Below are 17058 nucleotides of genomic sequence, written 5' to 3'. Positions count from 1 at the left end.
AATTTCATCTTGGAGGGCACCCTAGATATACTCAAGAGGAGTCGCAGTGCACGGCTTGATGGCAACTCCGGTCTGTACGAGGAACTGAGAGGGACGAGGACTCTGAGGGCAGATAATGGAGGCGTTTGTTACTGGAATCTGTGAGCAAGTGACCCACCTTTAGGATGTTGTAGAACAGGGAAGTTGCAGCATGGATGTACGTATGACGAATCTACAGAAATTGCTTGAAGTCATGTCAACATGGACCAGAATCTCAGAGGAATGTTTCCAACATCGTGTGGTATCTATGCCATAAAGAAACAAGGCTGTTCTGAATGCAAAGGGAAGCCCTTACCCAGTATTAGTATTCCTAAGAATTTGCTCAGTGAGTGTACATACTGTACTTGTATATATGAGGGTAAATGAAAAGAAGTCAAGGCATTTTGAATATTACTATGCAACTGCAACAGATAGAAGCTGACATAATACAACATGCTCGTGATGGCTTATGGGTAATTTGAACACACACAGGTTAACACTTTGCCAATAGTCTAGCTGAAGCCAAGATCAAATGAACATGAACACTCCACTGCAGGATTGCGCCATAGTGAGATTCCTTTGGGCATAGGGGGTGAAGCCTGCCGAAATCAGCTCCCTACAACACAGAATTGGAGAAGTTTAAAAAAAAATAACAAAAAACAACATACTACATGGGCGGCACGGTCGCTCAGTGGGTAGTGCTGCTGCCTCACAGTAAGGAGACCTGGGTTCGCTTCCCGGGTCCTCCCTGTGTGGAGTTTGCATGTTCTCTCCGTGTCTGCGTGGGTTTCCTCCAGGTGCTCCGGTTTCCTCCCACAGTCCAAAGACATGCAGGTTAGGTGGATTGGCGATTCTAAATTGGCCCTGGTGTGTGCTTGGTGTTTGTGTGTGTCCTGCGGTGGGTTGGCACCCTGCCCAGGATTGGTTCCCTGCCTTGTGCCCTGTGTTGGCTGGGATTGGCTTCAGCAGACCCCCGTGACCCTGTGTTCGGATTCAGCGGGTTGGAAAATGGATGGATGGCTGAACGTACTACATACTGTATGGATAATGTCATCATACGAGATGGTGGAAGGCAGGAAAATCTCAAACCTACTTGCAAAAACTGCATGACGATTTAACTTAATTATACATTGTACCCTTTATGCAGTGGTTATCCCAAATACAGATTTGTATCAATGCATCTTCTTCAGATATAAAGAACACAAAAAGAGAAGATCACTGATGCTTTATCTTAAAGCACCTGCCAGAGCTGTACCTTTAACCATGTAGTCTCAAGCTGACACCCTCGGCCATGAGGTCATGTCAGAATTACCAGTATGTTTTTCCTGCCAGAATTTTGAAGTTACTAGCAAAGGGGACCTGCAGAAGGAATGCTATCCAAGGGGAGATCAACTGTGTGCTGGGGATGGGGAGAGAGAGAAAAGCAACAAAATACCTTGAAAGATGGCTATGCACTTGTTGAAAGTACAATGAATTAAACAGGTGGAATTCTGGTCTCTTTTATACAGCAGAGAACATTAAATGATTTTTATTACAGAAGAGACGCAAGTTGAAATATGTTAAAATGAGCATTAGGACTGGAACGATTTATTGCTCTGCTTGCTCAACTTGAAATATCTGGGCCAGGAGAGATTTTTGAAACTGGTTAGAATGAAATATACTGAAGAGAATTAAGTGTGTCCTACATTGGCCGTTAAAATACCTCTTGTTGCAATTTGTTCTTGCCATAGGCTTCAGCAGGGATCTCAGAGCAATTTGAGGAAAGTACAGTGTGAAATGCAGAGCAGCTACCGCTGGAGAGTTACCTGCAGACAGATTTTGTTTCCTTTTCAGCTGTGAATAAGCAAGTTCAAGTAGGGCAGCTGCCTAACAGGGTCTCTGTGCACAACAGAAGCTAAATAGGTAAAGAAAACAAGTATAAGCCATTCTGACAAATGGAGAGCATAACATTCAGGTGCAGACTGCCAAATTAGCTATGGCTTTACTTGGTTTGTATTTGCTTCATGGAGCTGCTTTTACAGGTATTATGCTCAGACCTTCTTAAATCCCTGCCTTTATTATGATTTTTTAAATTATTAACTAATTGGGACCAGATCATTTATTCAAAAACAAACAAAAAAATCAAGCTCCCTCTTCTTAAACAAAAAATGTGTAGCCCACACAATGTTTTTGCATTGCAAACCTATAAAAAAGAATTGGAAACGTTGGTCTAATTTTTTTCAGTACACTTGGCTAAAACGTGGCTAAGCACATCAAGGTGCTCCGTTTGTGAAAGAGTCACAGCTCTGAAAAGCAAATAGCATTTAAAAAAAGTACGACAATATCCCAATTATTCTGTCATGATTGTGTGTACGAGATCATATAAAGTTGTGAAAACACTGGGCTTGGTTCTATGATGATGATTTGCTTCATTTTATTCTTTAAGATAGAGGATTCTAAAATCTTCTCACTCTTTAAACAGAGAATGTGTACACATCACAATGTCACTTTCCTCAGATCATAGATCTGCAATCAGAAACTCAGTGTCTGTTAGCTGGCTGTAAACTTCTGCTTAAATATATAACTTAGTTAGGAAAACACATGTAACGATGACACAGTAATCTCAGCAACTGAGCCAGATAAAGGAATAATTAAAAACAACTTCAATCTTTTAACTTGCTCACCCTGGCCAATGATTCAGGCTAAATCATTTAAACATTCAACTAATGTTACTAACGTACAATGTCTCAACAGTTATTAAAAAGAATGAAAAACCTAGATATTCCTATGATTTTCCAGTAAAAGAACTACAGATGTATCTTGAAGAATATACAATAAAGTACAAGTTTGGTTGGTGGAATGTAGCTTGCAGATTACAAAACTGGACAACTACAGATAAGATAGAATTATTCATATAAGCACCATTAATAAATAGAACTAATTTACTATGCGTATGGCCCATATGAATCAAGGTTATTCAAAGCAGGGCACTGTCCCAAAATAATCTGTCAAACCATGGGAAGCAAAAGCAAAAAATCTCATTAAGAGCTGACACTACACACTAGCACTTTCATGCATCTGTCATGCTTTACTAATGCTTGTTCAAAAATAAGTCCTAAAAAGGTTGAAGAAACTGGGACACAATTTGGTAGCAAGCAGTGTGTATGTGTGTGTATTATATATATATATATATATATATATATATATATATATATATATATATATATATATATATATATATATATATATATATATAAATAAAAAGTCTGCAAGTTGCCAAGCTTGAACAGAACATTTTAATTTTACAAAATCTGTTAAACAAACAAGTGATTATTTTTAAAATGTGTTTATTGGTCATATACAAAATAAAGTAATTGTATATCAACAAACATACAGTATGTACATCAATAAATTAGACGCCTCTAACTAAAATGAGCTATTTTCATGATTGTTACATAAGAATACATATTACTTATCTACAGATTGCAAAAAAAACTACAATAATTTATAATAAACACAACTAAACTCACTTTATTCCCAAAAGCACTGTGAATTTATTACACCCCATTTATAGACATAAAAGTAACAAGAACATACTAATCATATTAGTAAAAATGTTAATACATATCAAAGTTCAGAATCCCTATTGTATAGCAGGATACACACAGTTTGTGCTTTTCCTGAAATCAATTTTAACAGCATGTAACAAAAGAAACAAAAATTCAGTGTAAAGCTTTGATTTTTTGTTAATTGTGTACTGTTGGACATAATTTAAATGTACAAATGTGTGTGCATAGGATATGCTATTTCACTTCTAACTAAAGGGTGTAATAAAATGAAGACTGCAGATGTAAACCATATAGTGCTCTTCAGAAACCTCATTTCAATCTTTATTTACCTTTAAATGCAGAGTTCTGAATCTCATATTCACTTGTCTGATAATTATTACCAGTTATTACCCATATTTATTGACAACAATTTCTGGTGGTTTGCCTAGGAGTTAATTTAAGAGTGGACGGGAGATCAGAACTGATGCAGTATAATCACCACAGAAGGCATGCAACAAATTAAAAAAATAAATAAATAAAAAAAATTAAACAAAAAACCCAAATCCCTATGGAGTATATTTTAATTTACATTTGGTGATTCGGGGTAGACACTTGAATCCTGCAATTTAGACAGCTAGTCAATTAAAACCAATGTCTGCGTAGCACTTTTAAAAGCCTTCTCCAGTTTGAAAGTCTGTGGTAGGTGAATTCAATGTCTTGACAAATTTGAAATGCACTTTCAACATTACCCATTTATCTCACAAGTCTATTACTTTATGAAGGACTGGTTCCAACATTGTTTTATTTCTTCCAGGTAACATAGTTTCCCGCTTACTGGTGTATGAATCTCTTGACTATTTTAAATTAAAACAAAAAAAACACTTTCTCAAGATGTTTGTATGCTTGGACTATACACCTATTAAATATGCTATTGTAGTCCTAGAAACTACATGAACTCTCACCATGAACACGTGACGAGCCAAACATTAGTCTAAAACTTAATTAAAAGCACTGGATGGTGTCATTCTAATACTATTCCTCTTTACTACTGGCCTTCTTTCAGTTTCAGTGCCAGTGATCTATTTTTTTTTAAATCAACATAGACAAAATAAATCGTATTTTCTTAGTACTTGCTCTCATTTAATCAGGCAATGCACAGTTATATTAAAAGTTAAAAATATTTCATGCCATCTTATGCCAAATGTATTTTTTCCTTTCACACATGAAATATCAAAGTAATGCAGCTGTTAAGCAATCACAGTATCTTTAGCATTCTCGCCACAAATAACTTAATTGAACCTACTTAATCTTTATTTATTATGAAATCATCATTCATCATTTAAGCTGCAACTAATTTCTTCTTAAAATGTTCTGGTTTTCACATAGTTGTCAAGGAATTCTAGCCAATTTACCCATGGCTTCAACTCAGTCATATTTACGACCTGTGTACGATGACATCTAGCTTGAGGTCCTGTCACAACATCAGTGTGGTTTAGGTCTGGACTTTAACTCGGTCAATTCAAAACATTCAGAGTTAACTTCTTGAGCGGCTGTTCTCCTGAGGAGTTCCATAACTCAAAAGGGGAATTCATGTTTCCCCTTGTCTTGGCAAGTGTCCCAGTCGTGAGGTAGCATGGTATCCAACAACCCTAACACCACAAAACTGACATTGGATATATTTTTATTGTGAAGTACATGGTTTATTTTTTAGAACTATACATAGAACAGTCCTCCTGAATATGTGACCTGCGTGATTTTATTTTGTGCATCTCAAGATGATCTAAACTGGATTTATTTTGGCATGTTAGATAATTTTATACCCTCTCAATATTTGGTGGATCTCTCAACATTTTCTGACCAACTCTTGACAAATAAAGACATTAATTTAATGACTGCAAGTATGATGCATTCATGGAAACTGTGAGGTGAATGTTCACTGTAACGGAGAAGCAAATGTGAGACTCCTTCAGATTTGAGCAGGTAAAGATTTCTTTTGACAATTTTTAAGGTATGTTGATCTCAAACCTTAGATACACACTTAATTGGTTTGACTGATGCATGTTGATTTTGTTGTACAGAATGTTAAATGTGTTAAACAGGAAAAAATATTTCTATTTATATTCTAAACTATTAAAACCTTTTTTTAAATATTTGTTTCTTTTATCCAGAATTTCAATGATGATCTGATAGTGTTCAGTGTCAAAAACATACAGAAATTCAGAAAATCAATTAATAAAGCAAAAAAAAAAAAAATCTCCAAAAACATTAATTGTAATTCATTTTGCTGGGTTACCTAACCCAGCCATGAAGGATGCACAAACCACTGCGTTTCTTCGTGCCAGCCCCAAACCCAGATAAATAGGAGGGTTACATCAGGAAGGGCATCCAGTGTAAAATCTTGCCAGATGAATATGTGGACAACAATACAGATTTCCATACCGGATCGATCAAGGCCCAGGTTAGTAACTTCCGCCAACAGTGCTGTTAGCAAACAGCGTGCTTGGGGAGGAGAAGAGGAAGGTTAACAGAGTGGAAGTGATTGTAGGAACTTTGAATGTTGGCAGTATAACTAGTAAAGGGAGAGAGTTAGCTAATATGATGGAGAGAAGGAAGGTTGATATATTTGTGTGTGCAAGAGACCAGATGGAAAGGGAGTAAGAACAAGTGTATCAGAAGCAAGCTCAAATTGCTCTACTATGGTGTGGATGGAAAGTGAAATGGGGTAGGGGTTATCCTGAAGGAACAGTATGTCAAAAGTGTTTTGGAGGTGAAAAGAGTGTTGGACAAAGTTTTGATTATGAAGCTGGAAACTGAAGGTGTGATGATGAATGCTATTCATGCAGATACCCGCAAGTTGGGTGTGCAATGGATGAGAGAGAAGATTTCTGGAGACAGTTGAAGTGGTAGACAGTGTACCCAAGGAAGAGACAGTGATGATTGGAGTGGATTTCAATGGACATGTTGATGAAGGGAATAGAGGGGATGAGGAGGTGATGAATAGGTATGGTGTCAAGGAGAGGAATGAAGGTCAGATGGTGGTGGATTTTGCAAAAAGGATGGATATGGCTGTGGTGAATACATATTTTAGGAAGAGGGAAGAACACAAGTTGACATACAAGAGTGGAGGAAGACGCACACAGATGGATTATATCCTATGAAGGAGGTTCAGTCTGAAGGAAACTGGATAGTGGTCTGTAGAATGACGTTGGACATCAAGAAGAGGAGAGTGAGGGCAGAACCAAGGATCAAACGGCGGACATTGAAAAAGGAAAACTGCAAGGTGGAGTTCATGGAGGAGGTAAGACAGGCACTAGGTGGCAGAGAAGAATTACCAGACGACTGGAAAACTACAGCAGAAGTGGTAAGGGAGACAGCTAGAAAGGTGCTTAGTTTGACATCTGGACAGAAGGAGGACAAAGAAGTGGAAAGGGGAAGTACAGGAGAGTATACAGAGGAAGAGGTTGGTGAAGAAGTAGGATAGTCGGAAAGATGATGAAAATAGATAAGAGTACAAGGAGATAAGGTGAAAGTTAAAGAGAGAGGTGGCAAAGTCTAAAGAAAAGGTACATGATGACATGACAAGTTGGACACTAAGGGGGGAGAAAAGGACGTGTACTGATTGGCTAGACAGAGAGGCTGAGCTGGAAAAGATGAGCAGCAGGTTAGGGTGATAAAGGATAATGATGGAAATGTACTCAAGTGAGGAGAGTGGGTTGAGCAGATGGAAAGAGTACTCTGAGACATTGATAAATGAAGACAATGAGAGAGAAGGTTGGATGATGTGGAGATGGTAATCCGTTGCACTTTTTGGTTAACTAAGGAAGAAGTATGGACAGCTACAAAGAGGATGAAGAATGGGAAGGCTGTTGGTCCAGATGACATACCTGTAGAAGTATTTAGGCATTTAGGAGAGATGGCAGTGGAGTATTTATCCAGATCTTAGAAATTGAGTTGATGCCTGAGGAGTGGAGAAGTATACTGATACAGATTTTTAAGAATAAGGCTGATGGGCAGAACTGTAATAACAACAGAAAGTTAAAATTTATCAGCCACAGAATGAAGTTCTGGGTTAGAGTAGTGGCATCTAAGGTCAAGAAGGGAGGTGATGATTAGTGAGCAGCAGTATGGTTTCATGCCGGAAAAAGAGCACTACAGATGCAATGTTTGCTCCGAGGGCGTTGATAAAGAACAGAGAAGGCCAAAATGAGTTACATTGTGTCTTTGTGAACCTAGAGAAAGTACATGACAGGGTGCCTAGAAAGAAGTTGTGGTATTGTATGAGGTTGGGAATAGCAGAGAAGTATGTAAGAATGGTACAGGATATGTATGAGGGAAGTGACAGTGATGAGGTCTGGATGCATTTAAGGTGGAGGTGGGATTACATCAGGGATTGGCTCGGAGACCTTTATTATTTGCAATGGTGATGGACAGGTTGCCAGAGGTAATTAGACAGAGGTCCCTGTGATGTTTGCAGATGACACTGTGATCTGTAATGAGAGTAGGGAGCAGGTTGAGAAGACCCTGGAGAGGTGGAGATATGCTCTAGAGGAAAGGAATGAAGGTCAGTAGAAATGAAAGAATACATGTATGTGATTGAGAGGGAGGTCAGAGAAATGGTGGGGATGCAGGGAGTAGAACTGGCAAAGGTAGAAGAGTTTAATACTTGGGATCAACAGTACAGAGTAATAGGGAGGGTGGAAGATTGGGAAAAAATAAAGTAGTGGAGGCAGGGAAGAGTGCATGGAAAAGTGTGTCAGGAATGATTTGTGACTGATAGATACCACCAAAAGTGAAAGGGAAGGTATACAAGATGGCAATGACACCAGCTATGTTATACGGGTTGGAGACGGTGGTACTGACCAAAAAACAGGTGACAGAGTTGGAGGTGGCAGAATTAATGATATTAAGATTTGCCTTGGGTGTGACAAGGATGGATAGTATTAGGAATGAGTATATTAGAGGGTCAGCTCAGTTTGGATGGTATGGAGACAAAGTTAGAGAGGCGAGACTGCGTTGGTTTGGACATGTGCAGAGGAGAGATGCTGGGTATATTGGAAAAGGAAAAGAGGAAGGCCTAGGAGAAGATTTATGGATGTGGTGAGAGAAGACATGCAGGTGGTGGGTGTGACAGAGCAAGATGCAGAGGACAGGAAGACATGGAAACAGATGATCCACTGTGGTGATGCCTAACGAGAACAGGCAACAGAAGAAGAATTTTGTTGGATCAGCTAAACATTTATATACATTTTCTTAACACTCGTTTGATGTTAAGTTAGTTACTTCTTAGAAACAGTACAGATGGGAATGCATAAATATTGTAGTCTGACAAATCTTCCATAATTTGTTCTGAACAATACTTCTATGATTTAAAGATGAACAACAGACTTTCATTATTTCTGTTCATGGATAGCTGTAAAAATAATATATGATCATTCTCAATTGCTAGAAGCCTCTTTGAATTTTTACATATCTATTTTGTACTTCTCTGCGTATCTAATTGACTAAAGGTGTAAACAATTTGGAATTTAAAGAAGTGACTTCTGGACAGCATACCCAATATGAACAGCAAGTTGTTCATTAACCTTTAATGTTGGTGACTCCAAACTGGCCCAGGATGTGTGACTATGCTTTACAACTGACAGCTCATCCAGGCTTTATTCCCAGTTTGTACACAGTGAATAATAAAGTACAGGCAGTGCATAAACAGGTTAGAAAAAGGATGGACAAAGTCCATGTCACATTAGATGACTCTTCCAGTGATTTTTATTTGTAGCCTTCATTTACATAATCTTATACTGTCAGAAGAAGTCACGGTGCAGTCCCATGAATCCAATCATCTAATGTTACACACCCAACACCTGAGACCAACTATTCTGCGACTTACTAGGATAAAATCAACATTGCTTTATTTTTTCTATAGTCAGAGGGACAAGGCTGTGTACACAGGAAAACTGAAAACCAAATGCATCAATGAATGCTCATCTGGAAGTACAATGTATAGAATGTAGCAAAAAGAAACAAGGAACACGCGTGTTTTGAACCTCACAAACAGAAGAGAAACTCATCTGTCTCGTGTCTAATATTTACATACAATAACAGAATGGAAGAAAAGAAATAAAGTACAGAGATTATACCAGAACCTGGTGCAGCTACTAACCCTCTGCAAAGCACCACTCTATCAGGCAATATACCACAAGCGGTCAAAAAATGGGGCGAGTACGACTGCACTTGAAGAGCAGCGCTTGGTAATTTGACATGGTGTAGCGATGAGATCAGCAACTGTGATTGGCAAATCTGACATGCCTCACAGTAAAAAGATGCATGATTAGACATTGGCTTTATTAAAGCCAATAAATGCAAATTTTATGTCTACTGTACTTGTTATGAGCTTAAAAGTGTACAAATCCAAAAAGCTTTAATATGGCTATGTAGCAGATTTGAATCTATAGAAATCAAGTAAGTCATAAATGTATATAAAATGTAATGATGCTACAAAAAAAGATGGCATAAAAATTCACATATAATCTTATGTTACAAGGGCATATTATCACATGCTTGATACCATACAATTTCTTCAATACATCATTCATAACAGAAAAATACACAAACCTAGAATATTTGTTTTGTAAATGGTTGTCACAATCATATAACTTATTTAAAAATACGGCAGTTTTTTCTTTTTTGTAGCTCCTAATAAGATGCCCTTTCCAACAGATCACCCCATTAACGTCTTTATTTGTCTTGTTTCTGGTGGATACAGATTGTTTTTAAAAAAAAAGTTCACTTTGTATATTATTGTCAAATCTTTTAATAAACTAAAATGTATTCACTTTTTTTTATTAATTTGAATTCACTACACTGTTACATGTCATTTTCTTAATTAAATAAAATTATTTCTAGGAATTTAATAGCATGCACATTAAAAATAATTTAACTAAGGAATTTCATTTGTTCCTATAAAAGATTACACCTTAGTATAGGAAAATCTGGGGGTAGCAACACATGCTTAACTTGAAGGGGAATGATTTTTTCAGAATATTAGAACAGTGGTCTCCAATGAATAAAAATAAAACATAAAAGAGTCACTACACTTAAAAATGCATGCAGGGGCCAGGGCTGAAACAGTATATGGACAATGCAATTTGAGATTTAAAAGAATACTATGATTAACCTCTGCAGCTTTAGATTCACAGTATACATGTAAAAAAATAAGATGCTACCAGAAAAAAAGTAATAATGACAGAACTTTAGTGCTTAATAGCTTGTGTATGTATATATAATACACATATACATATATACACACACACACACACATACACACAAACTGAAGCAAAGTAGTAGTTTAAACACAACACAGATAAAGAGGTGCACTATATACTTTGTATATCACTTATACAAAAGGACAACTCACACGTCATAGCCACTGCCATGTGCAGAGGTCCAACAAGTTGCATATTTAAATAGATTTACCTTCACAATACTCATGACGTAAACAAGTACGCCACATCTCAGGTGGGGGAGGGGTGGAAGAGAAAGAGAGAGAGAGAGAGAGAGAGAGAGAGACAAACAAAGTCAAGCCGCTTGTAATAAGCGGGTCCTAATGTATAACTTCTGATCATGGGCTAGAGGAAGATTAAGAGACAGAACCACCCAAAAAAACACCACAGCAAAAAAGAGAAAAATTCAGAGATTGAAAAAAGTTTTGCAATCTAAAAGTAATGAAAAAATATTACCTCTCTCTCTCGCTCACTTTAACATTCTGCCATTAAGAGAAGTAAATGATTTACTGGTAAGTGACACCTCTGTACACAGGACTTTGCTGAAATAAAAAGTATAGTTACATGTGCTATTTCAGGAATAGAACTGTGACTCTTTTGTGTTTAAGCCTTCTGTAGTAGTAGGTGTCTTCCAAAACATATGGTACCAAATACTAGGCAGCTGAATGTATTCAAAATGGTCTTACTTAGATGGTCATTTCATTGATGGTTAAGATCCATATCTAACAAAACTACTTACTCTGGACAGTGAAAGGCTAAGATGATCTAGTGTGACAGCACATCATGGGACCTTTCTAGATGGTATATCAGAGATGAAATATGTTTAAAAACTACTTTCTCATTTGAAAATTAAAGGAACATGAGAAAAATCATAAACAAGTGATACACAGAAAGCTACATTATTCATATTCAAAAAATTGAGTAAATGGTAAAGAAGCTCAAATATGATTTAAATAAGGAGAATTTACCATGAATCAGAAGATCAGTATAGAACAATAACAATTAACCACTGTGGGCATCAAGGGGGTATGATTGATAACTTTAACAATAAAACCAAAAAAAAATGTAACTACAATTTAAGATTTTAAAAAGCTCTAAAATATTTAAAACTTGTTAGGACATAAATGAAATCAACATGCTCACAATATTAGTCTGAATATTGAAGTACATGTAAGCTTATGAAGATGAATTCTACTCGTACTGTAAAGGTAAAGATGTTAAAATTGCAGCATGTAAGCAGACCTTCATAATGTGACTATAAGCTCTTATGTTAATGATAAAGGGAATACTGAAGAGACAATTAGTTTGCTTTTGTGCTTCAATTGAAAACAATCATTATTACACATTTTTTGTTCTATACACTACAAGTGTAATACACTGGGACAATTCATATAAATAACCTATTAACCAATTATCAACTTACATTTAATAAAAATTCTAAAAACAGAATTATAATAAAACTATATTTCTCAATAGGCAACTACTACCATCACACTTAATAAATAACTTTTATATTTCAACTAAAATAAATATATTGCTTGCCTTAAATTATTTTACAGTCTGATGCCACTTGCCTGAAAAAATTCTGGTACTTAGTTTGTAAAGTTATCCTGTAAAAAAGTCTGGACTTTTTGGTCCTTTCATAACATTATTCGTTTTCAAAAAGAGTGGAAAAAAAGGCTTCTGGCCAAATACAGAGGAGTCACATACCAGAAACAATATTTAATATGAAAATCACATATTTTTTATATATTTATCTCATAGGAAAAAATATCACAGTCATAAATAAGTCATAAAAAGTAATGTGATGTAAATAGCAAGTCAATAACTACTTTCAGCCACCCTTAAAATTAAAGAGGAATGTGTAACATGAACAGAAATACAGTACATCATACAACTGAGCAACAGCTGTGTGTTGCCAACTTACAAACATTTTAAAGAGAGTACAAGAATACTGCAGTATGATATGCAGGTGCATTACATTGTTAGACTACAAATATAACCATGACATGGCTGGTTTTATAAAAAGGGCTAAACAACAACCTATTTTCTTTATGAGCTTTCCCAAAAAAACAAATTGTCCAAATAAATTGGCATAAATTCTTTCACTTAAACAATTAAGTTACACCAGAAACAAAAGGTGCAACATTAAAATGAACCATTAAGATGACACTACCTAAAATAATAATCAAAAGATTTCTGATGTGACCACTCTGCGAACAGCTCAGTTAGCAATTTGCGATGAATCATTACAGATTATCAGGTTAGAACGGTAGATTCCCATCCCAACAGTTCCATTTATTTATTTACTTATTTAATCAATGACAGCTTTTTAAAACAGCAAGGTACACATTGCTGTCATTGTGCAGGTTAACGGGGCATCTGAAAGCATTAAGTGCTGTTTACATCACAAGTAATCTCTGTAAAGAATTAATAATACAGCATCACATCCAAACAGTGAACAATACTGTCACCTTGTTACTTTGACACCACACCACGCTGTATCCACAGTACGCGCCTAGTTACTATAAAAAGCTATCAACTTCAATAAGCCACTTTTGGTACAATTGCAAAAAGTATATCAAACATTTTTTTTTTTTTTTTTTTAAGATTTTATAAATAATGCAAGATACCTTCTGTACTTATATATATATATATATATATATATATATATATATATAGATATATATATATAGATATATATAGATATATATATATAGATATATATATAAATAAAAAACTTGAATGTTGACAAAGATCTGCTAAATACATACACCATCAAATTCTGTGCGACACACTTTTGTCTATTTATGTGCTTGGTCAGTCCTTATTTTTATTTATTCACATATCTATTAAAAATGGATGTGAAATACCAAAAGTACAACAAGAACTGTACTGAGGTTTCATTACAACTATGAACTTAAAAGGAAATGGTCAATTTTAATATTAAAATTGTAAAAATAAACCTACAAAAATTTTCTGGAATTAACATGGAGAGAATGGATGTTTTGGTGCAGTTTGTGTTCTAAAGGTGCCAAGACATATGCATAATGAAGTTTTGGGTGACACAAACAAATGACTTCCATAGGGGTGTTGGTTTGTAAAGTAACAAATACACTAAGGGAGAAGTTATTTATTAGGTTGGCCAGCAAAAAGCATTCTCATAACCAGCCCCATTACTCTCGAGACAAACATAACAATCACTGGAAATTCTGAACTGTTAATATGCTATAAAAATACATCGTTAGACAGGTATCAAGTCTTTTAAATCTTCACTTCAACTTTAAGAATTTTTAATTAATTAACATAGAATTTCAGAAGGTTCAGACACAAAATGCTTACATTGGCTAAATATTTCTTTACAAGTTTCACTACAAATAGAAGTCTTCATTAGAGAGACTTCTCCAGAAAAGCCAGCTTTCTTGTGTACACATAAAAATGGGTATTGACAAGTAATGGACAACCAGGTAAGCAATAAATCATTTGATCTAAATTTTGCCAGAGGCTTAGGATACATTTGGGAATCATTGTGTAGGACAACCTATTTATGCATGATGTATTTTGGGTATGAATAATTATATTGTGGCCAGAAACTCCTGTTATTTCCATGTATTTAATGTTAAAATCATTTACTCTTGAAGCATATGAAACTCAGTTACCTTCATGTTTCCTAAGTTTTAATCTAAAATGTATTATGCATACTTTCTTATTTGTTAATTAGTTAAAACCCTGACTAGTAGCTATGTTCATAAAGGTATGAAAAAGAGGATTTTTTATTTACTTAGGGGAATGTCAACGCAATTATTAAAACATACACATTTTAATAATCAATGTGAAGTATTTTACACCTGCTTCAGAACAGTTGCAAAAAATACTCTATAGAGGCTAAATCATTTCAGTAGTAGTGGGATTCTCTGCAGATGCACACTCTTGCAAGCTTAAGGAGGTCTCTTTTAGGCTGCTGAGTTCCCTATTCCTATATACTTAAAATTACCTTGGGTTGCCAGGCAGGGAAGGACTGTAAATTAATCTTCCACAATTTCCATTAATAGCTTATATATTCTGTGCATTTTACAACAATAATTCATATATAGCCCTCTACAATACTACTAAAATTAGTGGCTACAGTAAGACATGACAAACCTAGTTCATTTTAAAGTAATACAGTGTGTAAGTCATGTAAAGTGAATTATTCTCATAAATATGGTTTCAGCTAGTCTTTACAGAAATACAAAAAGGTAAATATTGACTTTCTGGCAAATATCTGCTTAAACACTGATTTAAGTTTATTAAAAAGTTTACATTTTGGGAGGTATGCTGAAAAATCTGAAAAGTGAAATATTTAGCTCTGAAAATTAATTAACTAAAATGTGTCGGCATTCTTTTAAAAATATAACTGGCTACCAGGAAGGACTATCCAAACACATAAATTGGTCATTTCAACAAATATAATTTATCACAATTTTTATACTGTACAGATTTGAAAGACGAACACTTGCAGTTTTTTTCCGTTTTTTGGTCAGTGCAACATATTAGGCACAATTAAAAAAAATAAATACATAAATTAAAAAAGAAAAAAAAAAGACAGCAAAATGCTTAATTTACTAAAGAACAGAATAGAAAAGTAAGCATATGATTGCTTTTCTGTGCTTCCAAAACAATTAACATACTGTAACCTTGTTCTCTCAATTAAGTAATTTGATACTAAGTGCTTTTTTTAAAATGTTCTTTCTGTAGAAGACATCTAAAAAAGTGAACCCTTCCCTATATAAGGGAAAATTTAAAATAAATAAGTAATTGAAGTATATATGCTATAGTTTCTGAATAAACAGGAAATAACATTTATAAAAACTGACAAATTCCACATTAAAAATGATAACATACATTTCTGTATCATAATAAGAAGGAAAAAATTTAGATTTGTTTTTTAGGGGTGTGAGGTAATATGATATCAGAGGAAGGGGGATAAAAAAATTTCTCTCCACTATCCCATCACCATTTCAAATAGATCAATTAAACATTACTAACCACTGGCAAAAAATGTTCTCCTTATCATCTAAGGAATTGAAGCTTAAGATGTTAATCTGTTTTCAGTGGTGCCCTGTTTACATACCCTGACGTTAAAATAACTTCATGGTGGTACTAATACAGCAGCAGATTAACTGAATTTCCAGCTATTACTATTTTCCTGATTTTACCATGCTGCCTAATTCCACCAAATCCTCATCTATCTATGTAATTTTTCAAAACATACCACATATGATTTGGAAGGGAAATGGGTTGTGGAAAAAAAAAATGAATACATTGTATGTGCTCAACAATAATGCACTGACCAGCTTTGTTCTCTTGGACTTCACACTCCCATTTTTCCAGATACTAAGATCTGGCATCTGTTTTTGACTTGACTATTGTAATGACACTGGTGGTTGCTACCTTACCAGGAATGCAAGGCAAAATTACGGAAGCAATTGGCCCTCTAGCAGGGGTCATTGGGCTACGGGCAACAGTCTTGGCAAAATTTTGCAGGGCTTCATATTTGGATCTCAGAGCATCCAGCTCCACTTTCATGCTGGCATTCTCCAAAGCTAATTTTTCTACCTCTTGCTGAAGTTCTGCTTTTTGCTTTTCCAGCTCTTCCTTCTGAGTTACACGCTTGACTCGACAGCTGGCTGCATAGCCACGGTTCTTTAGTGTGCGCCGCCGCTGCTTCAATTGCAGGATCTCTTCTTTGGAAAGACCTCGCAGATGCTGGTTCAGTTCACGCACCGACATTGTCACCAGCTGTTCATCTGTCAGACTTGTCCCATTCTCTCCTGGCTCCCTTTTTACCTAGAGAAAATGGCAAGAAAAACAGTAGTTCAAATGTGCTTTGCAAGTGACATTGTTCAGGTACATTTTTCAAATAAGGAACTAAAAGCTCTATAAGCTTTAAACAGCCACTGGGATACCCATTCCGAAGAAATCTACTATGTGCTCCCTTAATAACTTTAGACCAATTACCCATTTATCATAAAAAATTAATTTTAGCGACCAATGGCCAACTTATGGTCTACAGTAATCCCTCCTCCATCGCGGGGGTTGCGTTCCAGAGCCACCCGCGAAATAAGAAAATCCGCGAAGTTGAAACCATATGTTTATATGGTTATTTTTATATTGTCATGCTTGGGTCACAGATTTGCGCAGAAACACAGGAGGTTGTAGAGAGACAGGAACGTTATTCAAACACTGCAAACAAA

General features: G+C 35.7%; 1 protein-coding gene across 7 annotated transcripts in view; it reads right to left on the bottom strand.

The window, feature by feature from the left end:
- Nucleotides 1-5699: 5699 nt before the first annotated feature.
- LOC114664937 (transcription factor MafG) overlaps nucleotides 5700-17058 on the bottom strand; it is a 159891-nt gene continuing 148532 nt past the window's right edge. For all 7 annotated transcript variants that reach the window (XM_051936258.1, XM_028819262.2, XM_028819259.2 and 4 more), the window contains one exon: nucleotides 5700-16651. In XM_051936258.1, coding sequence (XP_051792218.1) covers nucleotides 16199-16651 — 453 coding nt within the window. In that variant the 3' untranslated portion in view covers nucleotides 5700-16198. The remainder of the gene's footprint in view (nucleotides 16652-17058) is intronic.

Source organism: Erpetoichthys calabaricus, chromosome 14, assembly GCF_900747795.2.
Source record: "Erpetoichthys calabaricus chromosome 14, fErpCal1.3, whole genome shotgun sequence".
NCBI lineage: Eukaryota > Metazoa > Chordata > Cladistia > Polypteriformes > Polypteridae > Erpetoichthys > Erpetoichthys calabaricus.
This window is presented reverse-complemented; position numbering and strand designations above follow the sequence as displayed.